At 38.8% G+C, this 17725-nt stretch overlaps 3 protein-coding genes across 3 annotated transcripts in view; 2 read left to right on the top strand and 1 right to left on the bottom strand.

The window, feature by feature from the left end:
- LOC308702848 (secreted frizzled-related protein 5) overlaps positions 1-2243 on the top strand; it is a gene marked incomplete at both ends in the record, with an annotated part of 2456 nt that extends 213 nt beyond the window's left edge. Inside the window, 4 exons of the mRNA XM_081385975.1 lie at positions 1-80; positions 823-1001; positions 1103-1192; positions 1924-2243. The exon at positions 1-80 is cut by the window's left edge and continues 213 nt beyond it. Coding sequence (XP_081242101.1) covers positions 1-80; positions 823-1001; positions 1103-1192; positions 1924-2243 — 669 coding nt within the window. The remainder of the gene's footprint in view (positions 81-822; positions 1002-1102; positions 1193-1923) is intronic.
- p4htma (prolyl 4-hydroxylase, transmembrane a) overlaps positions 1-4779 on the bottom strand; it is a 16529-nt gene extending 11750 nt beyond the window's left edge. The window contains exons 1-2 of the mRNA XM_081385973.1: positions 3988-4779; positions 2472-2553 (exon numbers count right to left, since the gene is read on the bottom strand). Of these exons, the coding sequence (XP_081242099.1) occupies positions 2472-2553; positions 3988-4335 (430 nt within the window). The 5' untranslated portion in view covers positions 4336-4779. The remainder of the gene's footprint in view (positions 1-2471; positions 2554-3987) is intronic.
- Positions 4780-5408: 629 nt separating this feature from the next.
- ptges3b (prostaglandin E synthase 3b (cytosolic)) lies at positions 5409-16974 on the top strand. The gene is made up of 8 exons (XM_081386345.1): positions 5409-5595; positions 9912-10025; positions 10161-10230; positions 10339-10437; positions 12251-12340; positions 12453-12509; positions 15376-15400; positions 16078-16974. Coding segments are annotated over exons 1-8 (477 nt in total). The 5' UTR covers positions 5409-5593; the 3' UTR covers positions 16098-16974.
- Positions 16975-17725: the final 751 nt, after the last annotated feature.

The raw sequence follows: 17725 nt of genomic DNA, 5'->3' as shown, positions 1-17725 counted from the left end.
CTGCCGCTCCTGTCCCGAGAGTGCCACCCGCACGCCCGCATCTTCCTGTGCTCGCTCTTCGCCCCCGTGTGCCTTGAGAGGTAAGACTTACTTCTGAACAGACTGACGGTTTCATTGATCGGCAGGAACGATGACCCTCAAAACTAAAAAAGGTTACACTTTATTTTAAGGTGTTTTTGTCACACTGCAACTATACATTTAAGTACGGAGTAATATTAAGTAACTACATGTACTTACTATAGGATTAGGGTTTGGTTTTGTAGGGTTAGTTGCATGTGATTATGCATAGTTTACTGTTATTACTATGGTAATTACATGCATCACTGTAAAATAAAGTGTTACCCTAAAAAATATAGTGTGGATATCATTTCAGTTGTGGCCTTTGGTCAATGTTACATGGCATTTAATTCAGTTAAATGGTGTCATTATCATGCAAATGAGTACAAATGCTAATGTTAAGTGGAAGTGGAAATCATATGCAATGAAATTCGTGGCACAAAAGAAATGACAATATAGAAAGACAATACTCTAGCTTAAGCAAGAATGCGTTTATTGGATTGCATTCATTTCTGTTTGATTAAATCAATTGAATTTGGTAAATTATATCAAAGATTTGCTCTAATGCAATAGAAACAATAGCAATTGTTGCTATTTTAAAGTTTTTTTCTGTGCTCCGAATCTTAAATATGGCTAAATAGCCGAGACCACCAATGAAAATACTTTTCAAGCTGTGTGCTCAGAAACCAGACATCTTTAGCTACTTTTCCACATCAAATCATCACACAGCTCCGAAACAATCAGTGAATGTGTGTCACTTTTCAGGATCATTTCGCCATGTAGGAGTTTGTGTGTGTCGGTACGGGACAGCTGTGCCCCCATCATGAACTGCTACGGTTACCCCTGGCCCAGAATACTACAATGTGACCAGTTTCCTAAAGATCACCTAATGTGCATCTCCTCAGTTGCGCATATGCAAAACGGCACCAGCAATGAAGGCCGAGGTAAACAAAGATCTTTTTTCTATCATACATACTTTGGAAGAGCCATGTAGACGAAAACAATGGGTCTCCTCCACCAAACTGGTTTCTGTGGTCTGTTTCAGTGGTGCCGCGTGCGAGCTGCACAGATTGCGAGTTAGAGGAGGCCGCGTCATCCAAAGAACTGCTCGATCTCTTCTGTAAAAGTGACTTTGGTAAGAAACGCTAGTGTTTGCTCGTTCACCAAAAATGATAAAAGGGGTGGATGATTATGATTTCACTTTTCTAACTTTAGTTAGTGTGTAATGTTGCTGTTTGAGCATAAACAACATTTGTTATTAAAGAAACAACATTTTCTTATAAAGAAATCGCTTTTTAAGGACTACAACAAACGGCTGGTAGGGACTACAATGAGCTTCTTCACGGGTTAGTGACATCACTAACCCTAAAACTGACATAAACCCTGCCTTCGGGAACACATTTATAGATTATCAAGACAGAATATGCTAATCAGTGACTAGAAGATAGTTAACTCCACATAAGCTACATAAATTCATCTACTAACCATGTCCTGCTGCACTCTACATGTTGTCACTTCTTCTTGAGTCTCTCCATCTTTGTCTGACTCCGGTTTGAACATAAAAGGCTGAAAGTTTTAGAAATTTTCAGTGCATGTCTGTGTGAGGTAAAAGGACACAAGCTCTTGAAGCTCCGCCCCCTGCGCCGGAAGCAGCAGCTCATTTGCATTTAAAGGGACGCACACTAAAACGACGTGTTTTTACTGACCCTCAAAAAGTGACAATTTTAACATGCTATAAAAAATATCTGTGGGGTATTTTGAGCTAAACTTCACATACACACTCTGGGGACATGTGAAAAGGGCATTATAGGACCTATTTAATGCTGAAACTAACTCATTACTCATTGATTTCCTTCTCTCTGCTAGTGGTTAAAGTGCGTCTATCCAAACTGAACTCCAGTAGTTCTGTCCTGACTATGTTCTCGCTGGGCCCTCGGCTGGAGGTCCTGAAGCACGGGCCGCTGCTGGGAGGGGAAATGAGGAGTCGTCTGACACTGTGGCTGGAGCGAGACGCCACCTGTGTGGGCAACCTGACCCGCAACCATCCCGACGGGGGGACCTTCCTGTTGGCGGGCACTGTGACGGGCAAGAGACTGCTAGTCACTAAAGCTTTCAGCTGGGGGAAACGCCCGCGGCACCTCAACCAAGCGGCACGCAAGTGGAAAAGCCATCGGTGTAGAGGGTAGAGTCTCAGATGGCGGGACAAAGAGGGTGTTTAAAAAGGTATCTCAGTGTGTTCATAATGTTGTAAATAATAGAAGATCCTTAAACTATATTTTTTAAAGATATTAAACCATTTAAAATGTGTTCATGTGTCCATTTTGTGTCACAAATCGCAGTGCTACTTTTACATCCATAATTAATGAGCTGAACCCAAAACTTCAAGATTTAATACATGAAAAGCTGAAACTCACCAAACAGCAGTGGCTTCAAGCTGAGGGTGCGCATGTTATGGGTCCGGTCAGGAACGAGAGACACTCTTTGCACATGCCCAACCTGAGTAGAAAAGATATAGCATGTAAGTCTCACTAACAGTGGATTACGCACACAAAATAGGGAAGCATCACTCAGGCACAGCTGGATATTAAAGACATTTTTAAACATCATTTATAAACCTGTGATTATTTAAATTCCGCACAGCAGTACATTGCCTTGAAATATTTGAAATAAAGCTGAAATAAAATAAAATATTAAATAAAAAAATATATATATATTAAATTCTGCCTTGGTTTATATTGTAGTACTAAAACTACTAAAACTGAACTAATAAAAGTGACAGAAGCACTGTAAGGTTTGTGTTCTGTTTTATGAAAATGTAGATTGTTTTTCATTGCTTCCCTGTGATTCTGGACTTGTGCCTTGTTCCCGCTTCTCGTTTGATGTCATAGGCTGTGTCTGAAATCGCACCCTATACCCTTAAATAGGCCACTATTTAAAGGGACAGCCATTTGTAGTGGTGTCCGAAACCAGAGTGGCACAAGTGCACTCATTCAATCCCACAATGCACCACAATAGTGAGTGTACAACTGTTGTACACTCAACAGCCAAATGAATTTCCACGTCTGACCAGAAGATGGCGAATCATTCATCCATTTCCCAAACCGCTGGTCCAATGTGGCGACAGTGTAATATCATACAGGTATAAATTCCTTTTTACTTGATTACTAAATTGTTTAATAAGGTTTATACATGCTAGTTTCCATAACAGAGTTCCAGATAAATCTTTTCATTACTACTGGAGCTGACAATTTGCTAGGTTTTTAAAGTTTTGCTAAGTTATTCAACAGCAAGCACAAACTATGCAAAAGCGGCAGCCCTTCCGGCTCACTCAGTGTCCGAATTCACTCACTCGTTTTCATTCTCTACTTCAAGTGAACTATTTTAGTGGAGTAATGTAGGGAATAGTGAACGAGGGTTTGGGGGCGATCTCAAACACAGCCTTGGTTACTGATTTGGTTTCCCTCGTTATTGATTCCTTTAAATTATTAATTATTATTAAATTTAAGGGAGAAATGTTTTCTAAATTCATTGTAAGTCTCATTGTTTTAAATAAAAATGTTATTCATACATCTACATATAAGCTAAAATTAAATGAGGGGGTAGTGATGAGGGATGAATTATTAATTGTTTTAAAACATGCACAAAATTTAATTTTATGTATAATAATCATGTTTCTATTAGTATAACAATACACTGGCAATGTGGTATATTGTACTTGACTTTTTTTTTAATTTTTTTTAACACAGCTTAATTTATTTCACAATACATTAATTTAACAGACTATGAATGCTATCACAGAACATGAGAAATAAATAACAATACTCCCTGACCTCTCACATCTTAAAAAATGACCCATTTGAGATGGAAAGGCGTAACGGAATAAAAACATAAGTCATATAACATAGTGAATCATGCCCTCATGTCGCTTACCCGAATGCCCTCCAGGCGAGGCAGCTGGAAGGAGAGCTCAGGGCTCAGGTTTGGTGAAGGGGTTTGGAGTTCAGGCATGGGTCCTGGGACACTGGCGCTCTTCTCCAGGAGCACATCCTGCTCCCCAGGCCCCGTGTTATAGTGCACATAAAGAAGCAGAGCTATGATATTAATGATGTAGATGTGGAAGAAGGCCATCACCACCACGAAGTAAGCCCTGGAGCAGACGCTGCTCTTCTGGATGTTCATGCGCTCCCGGGCGAGCGGGTGTCGCCGTGGTGGTGGAGGGGGGAAATGATCCATCATCTCCCCCTCGAGGCCGTGCAAACTGTCCTCATACTCACGCATCTCCTCCTAAATCACTGCTCTTCCCCCGTGCATTGCCCTGGTCTAACCTGTCCTCCTCTCAGCTGATCGGCCAACTGACTTTACCTGGTGTGTTACCTGGCGAGCGTTATTACACACTACTATAAGCCTAACAGTTACATGGCGATGCAGATATTGACCATACATTCATAAAAAAGGTCCATCGTGTGTGTGTGTGTGTGTGTGTGTGTGTCTGGATAAGGGATCTGTGCAGGGATTTCTTCAGGATGAACCGGAGGAAAGATTTAGAACGATGTCAACAGTCTATAACAGCGCTCTTATAATCCAATGGGCGCTTAAATCGGACCTATCATACACAGAACAGACGAATAAAAGCGAGAAACCCCCCCGCACGACTTCTTTATAAGCGGAGATGGAAAATAACAACAGCGTTTATAATCATCTGTCATTCACCCTGCAAGCAACGCGAAGTAACCGACGCTAGGCTAGAACTCACGGGTCCTTTCAAAATAAAAGCACGACATTTGTTATAACACTTAATTCTTTTTAATACAACTTTGACTTAACTTTTTATTAATTACAAACTAATATTTACTTAAATTTTATTGTATTCTATTTTATTTGACATTATTTTATTTTATTCGAAATTATGACGTACTACGTCTCTCACAATTTCTGTTTTCTAATCTCATAATCTAGTATGTCATAATTTTGACGTTTAATGTTATGATTTAAACTTTATCGGTATTTCATAATTATGACTTTTTATCATAGACTGTAAAAAATGCTTTTATCTTGTAATTTCGACTTTTTATGTCATAATTATGACAAAGATAGTCAAAAGTATCACAATTATTATTTAGTATGAGTTTTTATGTAATTTTTTTTTCTTTTTAAGTAGTATATCATAATTCAGATTTAAATAATTAAGCATTTTTTTTCTTTTTTGTTATGTGGCGAAAATGGGCTTCCAGAATATTATTTAGACAATTTTATCAAGCGCTTTACTATATAATTTATTATTGACAAGTACTTTAAAAAAAGTTTAATTATTGAGCAAGCTTGAAGTAATGATTTTGATCACTGACGATTTTGCATGCTTTGAGCTTGAAACTTGAAACGGAAGCTCTAGAAAAGTCCAGCGATTGTGAGGGGCGTGGTTTGAGGCCCCGCCCACCCGTGACACCACCACCGCCAGAACAGAACACGGGAGAACATACCAGAAAACCTCTGAGCAGACGCCGACTATCGCACACTCACACACACAGCCGCCAAAGTCATGTAAGTGTGTACTCTATGTTGAATGTATCTGTTCAGATTTATGCGAAATACAGTTTGTTACTGAAACCAGCACAAAATTACAGTGTAGACTGTGAAGCTTATCGCTAGCCAGCATTAGCTACTTCCGCACGACTCATTCACTCCTCTCGTAGGCGATAAACTATATAGTAACTCAATGAAACCCCCTGCAGGTTTATAAAACGCTAAATTTAAAAGCATTAGGTTCAGAACTCTGTAATATATGTTGAAATGTGTAATAATACAGTGTAAGTATAAGTTGGCGCGTTACAGTTAGCCTGAAAAAAGGTCACCAATGTTAGCATTTTGCGCCCTTTTCCCACCCAAGTCCGTTCATAAATACACACATCTTTGTAAAATGTATTTTACTCTCGACGAACTCGCTGGAAGAGTAGCTGATGCGAGGGGAGTTTATCGGTTTCTTCTTGTATGTTAAATGCGCGCGCCGCCTGCACGTGCTGCAGGGCCATAGCGCTGGAGTGAGTGTGTGTGCGCGTGCGTGTGTGTGAATGAATGAAAGAACACACTCATAACACTCACTATCCAGTGAGCACACTACAAGAAGACAGCGGTTATATCTGAACCTCGTCTGGCCCTCAACAGCGCTGTGCTTTTAAACGATAATCCTTGATTTTATTTCAATGACCTGAGTATTCCCACACATTGTTGGGACTCAGATTATCATATTGATTAAATGATGTAAGCATATTAAATAAATAAAAAGCTTAGTCGTGTCCTAATGGTATTTCGCATGAGTTATCAATGAATTAATGTGGTCCTATGGGCATGCACAGTTTGAGACTGGAACTGAACTCTGAACTCAACCTTTGTTTAGTAGTGTTTACTTGTTTCAGGAATTTGATACACCATCCTTTGGAAAAGGAGCAGTAACAGGCGGTGGACTGAAGTGCTGTGTCACAGATGTCCATGCCACCTGCTCTTTGCAGATCTATTTAGTTGATCGAATCACGTTTTCTGTACCTCACCTGCTACTAATATCTGTGGGAAATGGTGTTTTGACACCCAATATTTAATGCAAACAATATAATTACAATATTTTCAATGCATTTTTTAAGTCTAATAATTCTTTAGTAGATGCTTCATAAAGTAAAAATGATTTAAAGTCATGTAAGCAATTGGACACTATTATTGGAATCAGTCGTACAACACGTAGCGGTCACTCATTATGCACTAACGCTCTAAAGCTCAGAGGCTGTAATGTTTAAAGGTACAATATGTAAGAATTTTGTATCAAAATATCCAAAAACCACTTGCACACAATGCACAGTGTTATATATTTCTTTCATTTGTGTACTTTCATTATCCTAAATTCAGAGAAATTCACAATTTTAAATAGTGCCCGTCACTTGTCGCCTGTCAATGACGTAATATCCGCGTTGTCCCTGGTTTCCGCTTGTACTGGCATAGTAACCATGGCGACAGATGTGGACAACTGCGACTGCGTAGCGTCTAGCGGCACGCTCACGCAAGCAGACTTTGGGACAAAAGGAGAACTAAAACGAGGATCAATATCGGCTTGGCGTTTTCAAGATGCCGAGAGCTCCACGAGTCACGACTTGACAGGGCCACTCTTGCATGCACTTTATTAGACAGGTGAGCAAATGTAGGCTATGTAAAACAAATCAATGTTATAGAGCTGGTAAGTCCCGCCCCTTCCGCAAAACCCCGCTGGACCTCAAAGTTGAAAAATCGTCAATGCAAGTGAATGGGAGAAAATAATTATTTTCTGGTCCCGTTTGAATTGTGCCATGAATGTGAACATATGTTGTCTGTGAATTTTTTATATAACTTTTCGTGTAAAGAATGCTACAATTTAGCGGGTAGAAGTTTGATACGGTTAGACTTTGTGTGAGAGCACTTTGTGGACTACAACTCTCGACGCGTTTGAAACGTCAACACCACTAGCACACGGACTAGCTCACGGATCCCGCTAAACATGGCTGTGTCTTTGGTGCACTTCACCGCCTTCTTTCAGGGAGAGGACAAAATCGTTGAGGTTGGCGAAAACCACGGGTAAGTCAACTTTATGGGGTGACGTCACATAGGCGACATGTAGTCTTTCTCGTTATGTCTTTTCCACAACTGCTAGCCGAAGAATCATACCATATACTGTCAAACTCGTAACATGAAAAGTTATATAAAAAATTCACAGACAACATATGTTCACATTCATGGCACAATTCAAACGGGACCAGAAAATAATTATTTTCTCCCATTCACTTGCATTGACGATTTTTCAACTTTGAGGTCCAGCGGGGTTTTACGGAAGGGGCGGGACTTACCAGCTCTCAAGACTACATGTCGCCTATGTGACGTCACCCCATAAAGTTGACTTACCAGCTCTATACAGCTCAACATGATGAAATGTTAGAATATGATCAGTATGTTATTCTAATGTTGATCTAGCTCACTGCTAGTCTCATAGCCAACAAACTAACACATAGAATAACATTATAACTTTCAACACACTCAAATGCAGTTTAGTGTGATCGTGTAACATTAGACCAAGTGAAACAGCGCTGCTTTACCTCATGAGTTTAATTCGTCAAATAAACTGATCTGTGTGAGTAGTAATTCAGCACTTGCTGATAGTTCGGTAGAATGAAATGTCGTCATTCCTTTATATCCGCGGGACTCGCGTGTGACGCTGATATCTGTCTCTCATTAGCAATCGCGCCGCTTCATACCACAGTCATGTTAAAAACATCAATGTTTTCACTCATCCATAAACATTATTAGATCCATCGGCATGACAACAAGTTCCATCATTCCGCTTATGCGTCATCAACCTTTGTTATTGTTTTGATGCTTAATTAAATGTTTCTCCTCCTCATTAATCTAATTTTGAAAAGAGTTATATTAAATATGAAATATTTTTGTGGAAACCCAGATACATTTTTTCAGGATCCTTAGATGAAGAGTTCAAGAGAACTGCATTTATTTGAAATATAAATCTTTTGTAACATTATAAAAGTCTCTACTGTTGTTTTTGATCAACTTAATGTATCCTTGATGAAAAAAAAGTATTAATTTCGTTTGAAAAACCTTACTGACCAGTGACCACTGGCTACATTTTTGATCAATGTAAAAGCATCAGCATATCGGTTATAGCATGAGAAAGGCCGATATAACAAACCCATGGTTTATTAGTTAACTGCGGGAATAATGTATAATGTCTGTTGCATAATCCAACCTTTTTCTCTGGGTAAAATAATTAAATACTTGCTAAAACAAAATGAAATCTGTAAAAAAATACAGCAGTGCTCGACAATACAGACTCCCCGGGGTCAGCGTGAACGACGATCGGGACAACTGAGGGAACTGTTGCTGTCCTGATTAGGCCAGTGCTGCATCTTCACGAAAGTGTGTCCTTATGTTCAAGCGCAAGAAGACACGAAAGAGAGTTCGATTCTCTTTCATCTCAAGTTTTGCGTGCCCACACATCCAAAGCGTACGCCCGGAAAGCCACATTTCAGACGGAGCACAAATATGGAATTGAGTTCTCTTCTTCTAATTCACACAAAATTATATCTTAGTGAGTGTCTTTGTAAACATTGTCAGTTATATCTTAAATTAACATAATTGTAATTGTGTACCAGTATATTGGATCTGTGCATTTGGTTTTAAAGTGACAGCAAACAACAAAAGACACAAAATCACTTGCTACTCTTGACTAAATAACTAAAAAATCGCTCACTACTCCAATCAAAATATCTGTATCGAAATCAGCCAACAGTTGTTTCAACTCCTCCCACCTTACATATACCTAAACCTACCCCTTTCCACCCCCTGATCCCTAAACCCACCCCTAAACCTACCAATCTCCACCCCTAAAATCTGGATCCAACTCCGCCCCCTGGATCTCGTGTACTGCAGTGAGGTGCTACTGAAAAAAAACAGCATTTTCCAGGCTAGGCTTATGTGCATTCCTCTCAGGACACATGACTGTTTCTATAGGAACCGGAGCTTCTAACGGCAGCTGCAGTGATGCGATGACTTTTCCGAACGGCGATTGGCTCATTTCTTTAGAAGGCGGGACTTATTCCACCATATTGCGTGTTGCACTTTCTCCCATTCATAAGTAATAGGAGTGAACCATCTTTCTATAAAGTCTTTGATATAACCATAGAATGACCAAATATCAGCTGATTGATCGGCCTGGCTGACATATTATATCCATTCATTTAAATTATCCTAAAATTACTTTTTCCTTATATTAAATGTTTATCGCTGAATTATTATATTCATTCAATCCATAATATAAATTTCCTCATCAGGCAACCAGCAACCGCTAAGTGGTACGACAGACGGGACTCTGTCTTCATTGAGTTTTTGGTGGAGGACAGCAAGGATGTGAAAGTAAATTTTGAAAAGTCCAAATTTGGTTTCAGGTATGTTGTTGTAATTTCAATCAAGTACGTCTATGTAAAACACCAAAAGCTTCTTATTATCATTGCCTTCGATTCTAGACTGTAGTCTGAATGTTTTGTGGTTCAGCTAATGTCGTCTTCTGTGCTCTTCTTCAGTTGTCTCAGTGGGACGGATAATACGAAGCACTCAAATGAAATTGACCTTTTTGGATCCATCGATCAAGATGTGAGTTTAGCACACAATTGCAATATCATGTTTCAGATGATTCGCTATAGTTGGATGTACATTTCAGGATGAGAATGTTTTGTTTTATATTTTAATTTCTATTCTCAGGAATCCAAACATAAGCGTACAGACCGGTCGGTCTTGTGCTGTTTACGGAAAGCAGAGCCAGGGAAATCCTGGCCCAGGATAACAAAAGACAAGGCAAAGGCAAGTTTATTGTTGTTGCTTTATTTGCAAGTAAAATGTTTTTTTATTTGATTATCTTTAGGAGATATATCTTGACCATTTGAAGTCAAAGTTAAGTGTGGATTTTAGTGCTCATTTAAAATAGTGGTCGACCGATATTTGGCTTTTTTTTTTAAATATCGGCATCGTCCGATACGTTTTTCTGTTTGGCCAATATATTGGAGCTTTTATTTTGACGTCGCTGAGAACGCCAGCGCCTGAGCACACATCGGCTCTGTTCTCCATCTTCATCAGTTATGGTCTCTGTTTTACCGTTTTGTCTAATACGTTACTAGATAGAACTGTTAAACAGAGAAAGTAAATTGTATACGAAAAAGTGTTATAGCCCTTGCTGTTAAATTAGAAAGGCAAACACTTATTCTTTCTCATTTACGGTCAGCAAATACGCATTTATATCATTTAAACAAATCTTTGAATATCTAATTAACATTTAATTTCACAAACCTTGCAGACTTGGTCGAATCCAGCTGCCAGATATTTTGAAGTGAAAGTTCAGCTTCACTGGAGTCGCACGATCAACAAACTTTAAACCCTTGATTTCAAACTATTGTGTTATATTCAGTTCCCCACTGTGTCATATTCATGTCATTTTCAATGTGCTGTAAGTATAATCCCAGTGTGCACAAACTTGCCAGATTACGTCCTTATTATTTATATTTTTCCCAACAATTTCTTTGAGAATCAAGAAGTTGCCATCCAAAGGAAGTCTGTTTAAGAGATTTATTTTTTTAATTCATTTTCAAATTATTTATTAAATAAGTTTGTGTGTGTGTGTGTGTGTATATATATATATATATATATATATATATATATATATAATTCTGCTTTCTAAGATATCGGCATCGGCCATCAAAAAAAACAATGTCGGTTGACCACTAATTTAAAAGTGCCCCTATTATGCTATTTTAAAGGTTCCTGGTTTTGTTTTGCACATAACGCACATAACTATAGAACCCATTCTAAATGCGCATGTGAACGCCATCAGCGTTTCTCACAGGTTCGCGTTTAAAGTCTGTGTAGAGAGAATGGTGTCGTCTTAGCGGCCCCTAATTTAATAACAAATGATCATTGCGACGGAACCAAATCAATTAAAACTAACTTTAGATGGAAATAACTTAACTCTGCTGTAAAGCCGAAACAATCTCTGTTACCTTAAATTATACGCTTATCTCTGTAAAGCTGCTTTGAGACAATCTACATTGTTAAAAGCGCTATATAAATGAAGATGACTTGACTTGACTTGACTTTTGAAGGTCTCCTACAATAGGTTTACATGCATCCAAGGTCAAAAAACACTTTAATTTTCTCATAATATACATTGCACATCACCTCATAGTGTCGGAAACGGTTCAAAGATTCAGTCTCTCTAAACCCCTCCTTTCTGCGAGCTTCCTCTGTTCTGATTGGTCAGTCTTTTGTGAAAAGTATAATAGGGGCACTTTAAAAATGTCAGTCATGTACTTGTATTTTGTTTGCCCCAAACCTCAATTATGCCTCAAAAATACAGAATAATAGCACATCTGGTTTAAAGGGTGTACTTGAGCACTGGGGTTTGTAACACAAGAGCACAGTGTTTGTGTGAAGTGTTTTCGGGTCTTAAAATTAAATTGTAGACAAAGTTGTTTGGCAGTCAATCTAGTTAACCATTAGTGTATCAAATAACCTGTTGTGTAAAAATGATTAGTTATGGTATCAGCCTTTAATATCGGTGCATCAATACTTAGTGTTGACTTGGTTAAGATAAAACGTAATTTTTGTCTTATTTTGTCTACAGGTCAACTGGCTTAGTGTTGACTTCAACAACTGGAAAGACTGGGAGGATGATTCAGATGAAGATGTGGCAAACTATGATCGCTTTTCAGAGGTTAGTTCTTTTTAGTTCAGAAATAGCTATTCACCTTCCTAGCAGTATTCCCTATTATTATGGGAATTGTGTGAGGGATATGTGCTGTTCTGACATGATTTGTTGGTTTTAGATGATGGGCAACATGGGAGGAGAGGATGATTTACCTGATCTAGATGGAGCAGATGAGGTAAGATTTAATAGTGTGTAATGTGCAATAGTTTAGTAAATAGGATAGTTCCTGTAAAGTATTCACTCACTCATGTCATCCCAAACCTCAATGACTTCCGTTCTTCTGACATATAAAATATATTTTGTCCATAAAATGGGTCTATTGTTCTGTTGTAGCCCATTGACTTTCATAGTAGGGACCAGGGGCGGATTGGCAATCGGGAATACCGGGAAGAATCCTGAACAGCCGGTGGTCAAAGGGTTTCTATTTTTTTTAATGATACGCGACCGGCCACAGCGGAACGCTGTGTATGTGTTTCAGACCGGGCCAAACCAATACTTTCAATCTTAAGGGGGGATATGAGCATCCCATCCCAACTTGGACTGATCCTCGTTTTTCCTGACATCCGATTGGCTCAAAGGCGTCGATCAAAGGAGTTTACTTTCGGTCCGGTTTGGGTTTGTGTGAATACAACAGAAACGGATGGTAAAAGTGGCGAAAAGAAGAGAAAGAAATGGGTGGGGCTGAAAAAATTAGAATAAAAAAGAAAAGATGTTGGCACAAGAGGCAGCTAAATGCGCCAAATTAACAGACCTTTTCCGTAGTGAAAAGGGTGCTGTGGCAGGAGGTGCAGATGAGGAAGGACCCAGCAGCATGGACAGGACAGGTGCACGATTAGTGATGCATTTATTATACACTGAAATTATTTATATTTGCATTTAAATTTAGGCATATATATTATATATTTATAGATATATTATAAACAGCAGTTTGCAGTGTGTCAACACATACAGACAACATCCTTCTGTAAGCAAGGAATCTCTGCATGTCTGTATGTATATTAGCTGTTAAGGTCAGTGATGGAGAGGGACAGGTTGATGATGACCCCTGCAGTCATATTGATGAAGAGAGAGAGGAGGAGGAGGAGAAGAGAGGAGGAGCAGGACCCAGGACACAGACAGGTAGAGGGGCAGTGTGCAGGGATGGTTAGGCAATCATATTAGGCATATCAATCAATCAATCAAAGCTTTATTAAGGACACACACACAAAAATAAAAATACAGCACAATATTACATATAGATACAGTCTATATGTAATACATATATTACATATAGACTGAAGCACAGATTGAATTAGAAAATGTATTATTCTTAGTCATATTTATTACTGATGTTCTTCTCATGCATATGTAGCTGTCCAATCAGTAAGCAGAGGCAGGGTCCAGCACAGGGGAAGCTGAGCCAGGGAGAGTTGAAAGTGAGGACACACACACACATCTATATTTTATGGGACTGCATTGTAGTTTTTGAGTATCTGAGTGGGTATGTGTCAGTATTTCTAACTATTTTATCACTCCGACTGACTGTACACATGACATGCTGGTAGTAGCAGTATACTGTGACTTATGTGTTTGAGATTAGGTTTTGCTGACCTGGTTGTGTTCAGTGCAGTGGTGACTTGCTTATATAACCTGAGGAGGCAGGTGTCATCCTAAAGTTTCATGAAGGTCTTCAGCGTAATCTGATTCTCTTTATACCATAAAAACACTATTAGAATTAAAATAACTGCAAAAAATCCTTCTGCTCGTGCACCAAGGGCACTCGCGTAAAAGGCCTCTCCATCTTAAAGTCCCGGGCTGAATTTCAGTCCCAGTACGTCCTTGGTAGGGACAAAAACATTCTTCAAAATATCTTTTGTGTTCCACTGAAGAAAAAGTCATAGAGGTTTGGACCGACATTTACTAGGTGAGTAAATGATGACACTTTACAGTGAAGTATCCCTTTAAAGCAGTAGTTCACCTGAAAATAATCCCATAATTTACTCGCCCTCAAGCCAGCCTAGGTGTGTATGACTTTCTTCTTTCAGCCAAACACAATCTGAGTGATATTAAATAATATCCTGGCTCTTCCCAGCTTTGTAATTGGCATTGAATAGTACCCGAGATTCTGAAGCTCCAGAAATAAGATAAAAGTAATCCATACAAATCCAAGGGGTTAATGAATGCCTTCAGAAGCGAAGTGGTAGGTTTTTTTGTATATACATTTAAAACTTTATAATCACTGGCACGTGTTCACAAGAGTCTAGTTCCGGCGGAATGGTGACCTCTGACCCGACGTAGGTGTAGTGTAAGCTTAGATGAGAATTAATGAATGGCGAAGCGTAGAGGCGGCAAAACAAAACGAGGAGTTTTAAAGACCAGTGTCAGAGGATTACGATATAAGAGAGGAAGAGCTTGAGTTTGTTGCCCAGCTCTGTTTGTTTGAACCACGAGAGGCGTCGACTCAGAGCTTATGCTACTCCTACGTCATGCGTCGGTCAGAGGTCATTCTTCCGCTGGAACTAGACTCAAGTACAGCCTTTACCGGAAGCCAGTGATTATAGTTTATATAGTTTTTTTTAAATATGGATACAAAAACGTATGACTTTGCTTCAGAAGGCACTGGAGCCGTATGGATTACTTCTATGATGGATGGATGCGCTTTTTGGAGCTTCAAAATCTGTTACTAGCCACTCACATTATAAAGCTTGGAAGAGAAAGGATATATTTTATTATAACTCCGATAAGATAAGAAGAAAGTCATACACACCTAGGGTGGCTTGAGGCGGGTGAGTAAATCATGGGATCCTTTTCTTTTTTTCTGTGAACTCTTTAAGTTTCAGCTTAAACTAGGGATGTGCAAACCCACTTATTTGTAATTGACTGGTTGAGGTTTTCTAAATGATTATTCAACTAGTCATCCTCAAGGAAGCCTTGAATAATTGGGCTCATTTAGGGCGGGGCACATCCAGTCAGATGCGGTTCTTGAGGGGGCGGAGCACAACGGGATGAACAGAACACAGCGTCCTCAACACACTTTTAACAGTTGATTGTTTTCTTTCCAGGAATCAGCTGATAGTGATGATGAAAGTAAGTTTTCCTCTTTTTCTATATACTTTCAGTTCAATACTTTTTTAAAAAGGGGTAGTTCACCCGAAAGTCATGATTTACGTCATTTACTTTTTTCATTTGACTGTTTTTGATATATATACTCTTAATTTGTATCTACCCATTTTAAGTCATCTAAATCTAATCTACACTTTCAAGCTTTAAAATGTACATGAAGACAGTAAACATAATCCAAATAAATCGAGTTGTTTAAGCCAAGTCTTAAATAATGAAACATTGATTAATATGATTGTGAATAGATTGATTCACATATAATCACTGATCAACACGCTTATCAAATATAGGAAACAGAAGCTCATCTGTACTGGCTTGACATGTGAGAACAGAAATGTCCCTTCTTGTCGTTCCAAACTTGTATGACTTTCATGTATTGAATGTGAAAGGTGAGTTCCAAAAAGAAACAAAAGCACTAGTGAAAGTGTGAACTTCAGTCCACATTCATTGTAACTGCAAGAAGAGCAGCCGTTCCATTTATACAAGTACATAAGGGATTTTCTTCATTCGTGTTGCACAGAAGAAAGTTGGAACAAAAAGAGACTAAAGCCCAAAGTATACTTCGTCCCAAAGTACTTTCCGCGACGGTCCACGCACTGACCCTGTGACATAATCCTTGAACATGTTTGTTTTTTCCCCCCCAGAAATGCCAGATCTGGAATAAGCGGCTGGCACACTGTGGACAGACAGAGGAGGAGGAGGAGGGGGATGACATGCGAATGAAAAGAGCCGTCATCTAAATGGTACATGATCTGAAAGAGCAAAGCTGAATTGATTGAGATCAGTGGATTCATAAGCATCACCTCTGTCCACGCCGTGGCTGCACTCCAGAAGATCGACTTCACCCTGTTGGGAGTTTATATGCATATTGTTGTACAGAGCTTCGTCGTCCCTCTCCTTATGAGCAGTCCTGGCTTTTTTTGTTTTCTTTTAATCTGTACTAAAACATCATGTATACTTAAACTGTTTGGAAATACTGCACTGTATTCATATTTTTTCAACTGAAAAGCAATAGATGTAATGGAAAGTTTCTTTTTTATTGTGAGGCATTGAAATTAAAATGAAAAGTGACAAACTTTGCAGAGGTGAAGGTAGTTTGTGTCTTGTAAAATCTGTATAGTGGACGACCTTGTGATTAAAGCGTAAGAACTGTAAGTAGCAGTTATTAGACATAAGACCCACCTCCCCATACTTCAGTCATCTCCTAACATTAGTCCTCATGTCTCTTGACGTGGTACCAGATTTGTTGGTGCTTGATATTTTCTGCTGACTCCCTCTGAAATGATCCAGTTTCCCGAAGTCTATATTGGCACTGTATTTGGTATTAGACTGTTAATGTCTTTAATATTATGACTGCAGTATGATGTCTTTACTGGGAAACAGAGAGGTATTGTATGTTCCAGATCAAGTCTAAAACAAAAAGACCAAATAAGTTTGCACTATCCAAACAATTGGGACTGTTTTGTGCACATTTGCATGTTTTCAAAAGAAAAAAGCTTTCAATTTTGTCTACGTATTTCTAATAAACTGCTCAAAGCTCACCTTTTCATTTTGTCTGCTAAACTGTTAAATGGATAGTTTGCCACATTCCAAACTCGAGGAACGCAATAGAATTTTGGAAAGATGTCGGAATATCTTGGTGTTCTACAGAAGAAAGGTTTGATATGGCATGAGGATGAGTAAATGATGACAGATGTTTCATTTCTGGGCGAAGTAACAAACATGTAATTAGTTAGCGGTTAAATATTTTGATCAGTTAAAATGTGTAGAAGTACATAATGTGCTCTAAAGAATATTGACTAGTTTAGATGCCCTTTGAATGTACAAGATTTGAAAATAGTTAGCAGTCATTATAGGGTTATAGTCCCCCATCAGGCAACTTGGATTCAAGTAAATGCATAATAGTGATAAAACATTAGCAAGTGAAGTTCCAGGGGCTACAAATGTGTTTTTACCTTCCAACTCCGTATTTCCAGTGGCGTACTTCATAATCATTCGCAACTCGCCCCTTTTTTTTTTTTTTTTTTTTTTTACAACATTACGCCGTGAGGTCACGAAGGAGGTGCTATAATAACAGGTTCATAGAGATGCACGCGCTCGCCCTATGACTGCATGCGGATACTTCACACGATTATGCATGCCTATGCATCATTTATAATTTTCTGCCATTTTAATTAAATAGAAATATGGCCACCTATGTAAAAGTGTGATATTGTGGATAAAAATAGTGCTTTTATGTATTTTGTATGTCTTATCGGATGAATGGCATGGCCTCGGCTCTCTCTCCCCGTA

The sequence above is a fragment of the Scardinius erythrophthalmus genome (genome assembly GCF_964197995.2).
Source record: "Scardinius erythrophthalmus genome assembly, chromosome: 15".
Taxonomy (NCBI): Eukaryota; Metazoa; Chordata; class Actinopteri; order Cypriniformes; family Leuciscidae; genus Scardinius; species Scardinius erythrophthalmus.
Note: the sequence above shows the minus strand (reverse complement) of the source record. Positions and strands in the feature narration are given on the sequence as shown.

Coding starts and splice junctions, on each gene's coding strand:
- ptges3b (XM_081386345.1), top strand. Junction 10,026..10,160: donor AAGTCCAAATTTGGTTTCAG/GTATGTTGTTGT, acceptor GCTCTTCTTCAG/TTGTCTCAGTGGGACGGATA. Junction 12,510..15,375: donor ATCTAGATGGAGCAGATGAG/GTAAGATTTAAT, acceptor TTTTCTTTCCAG/GAATCAGCTGATAGTGATGA.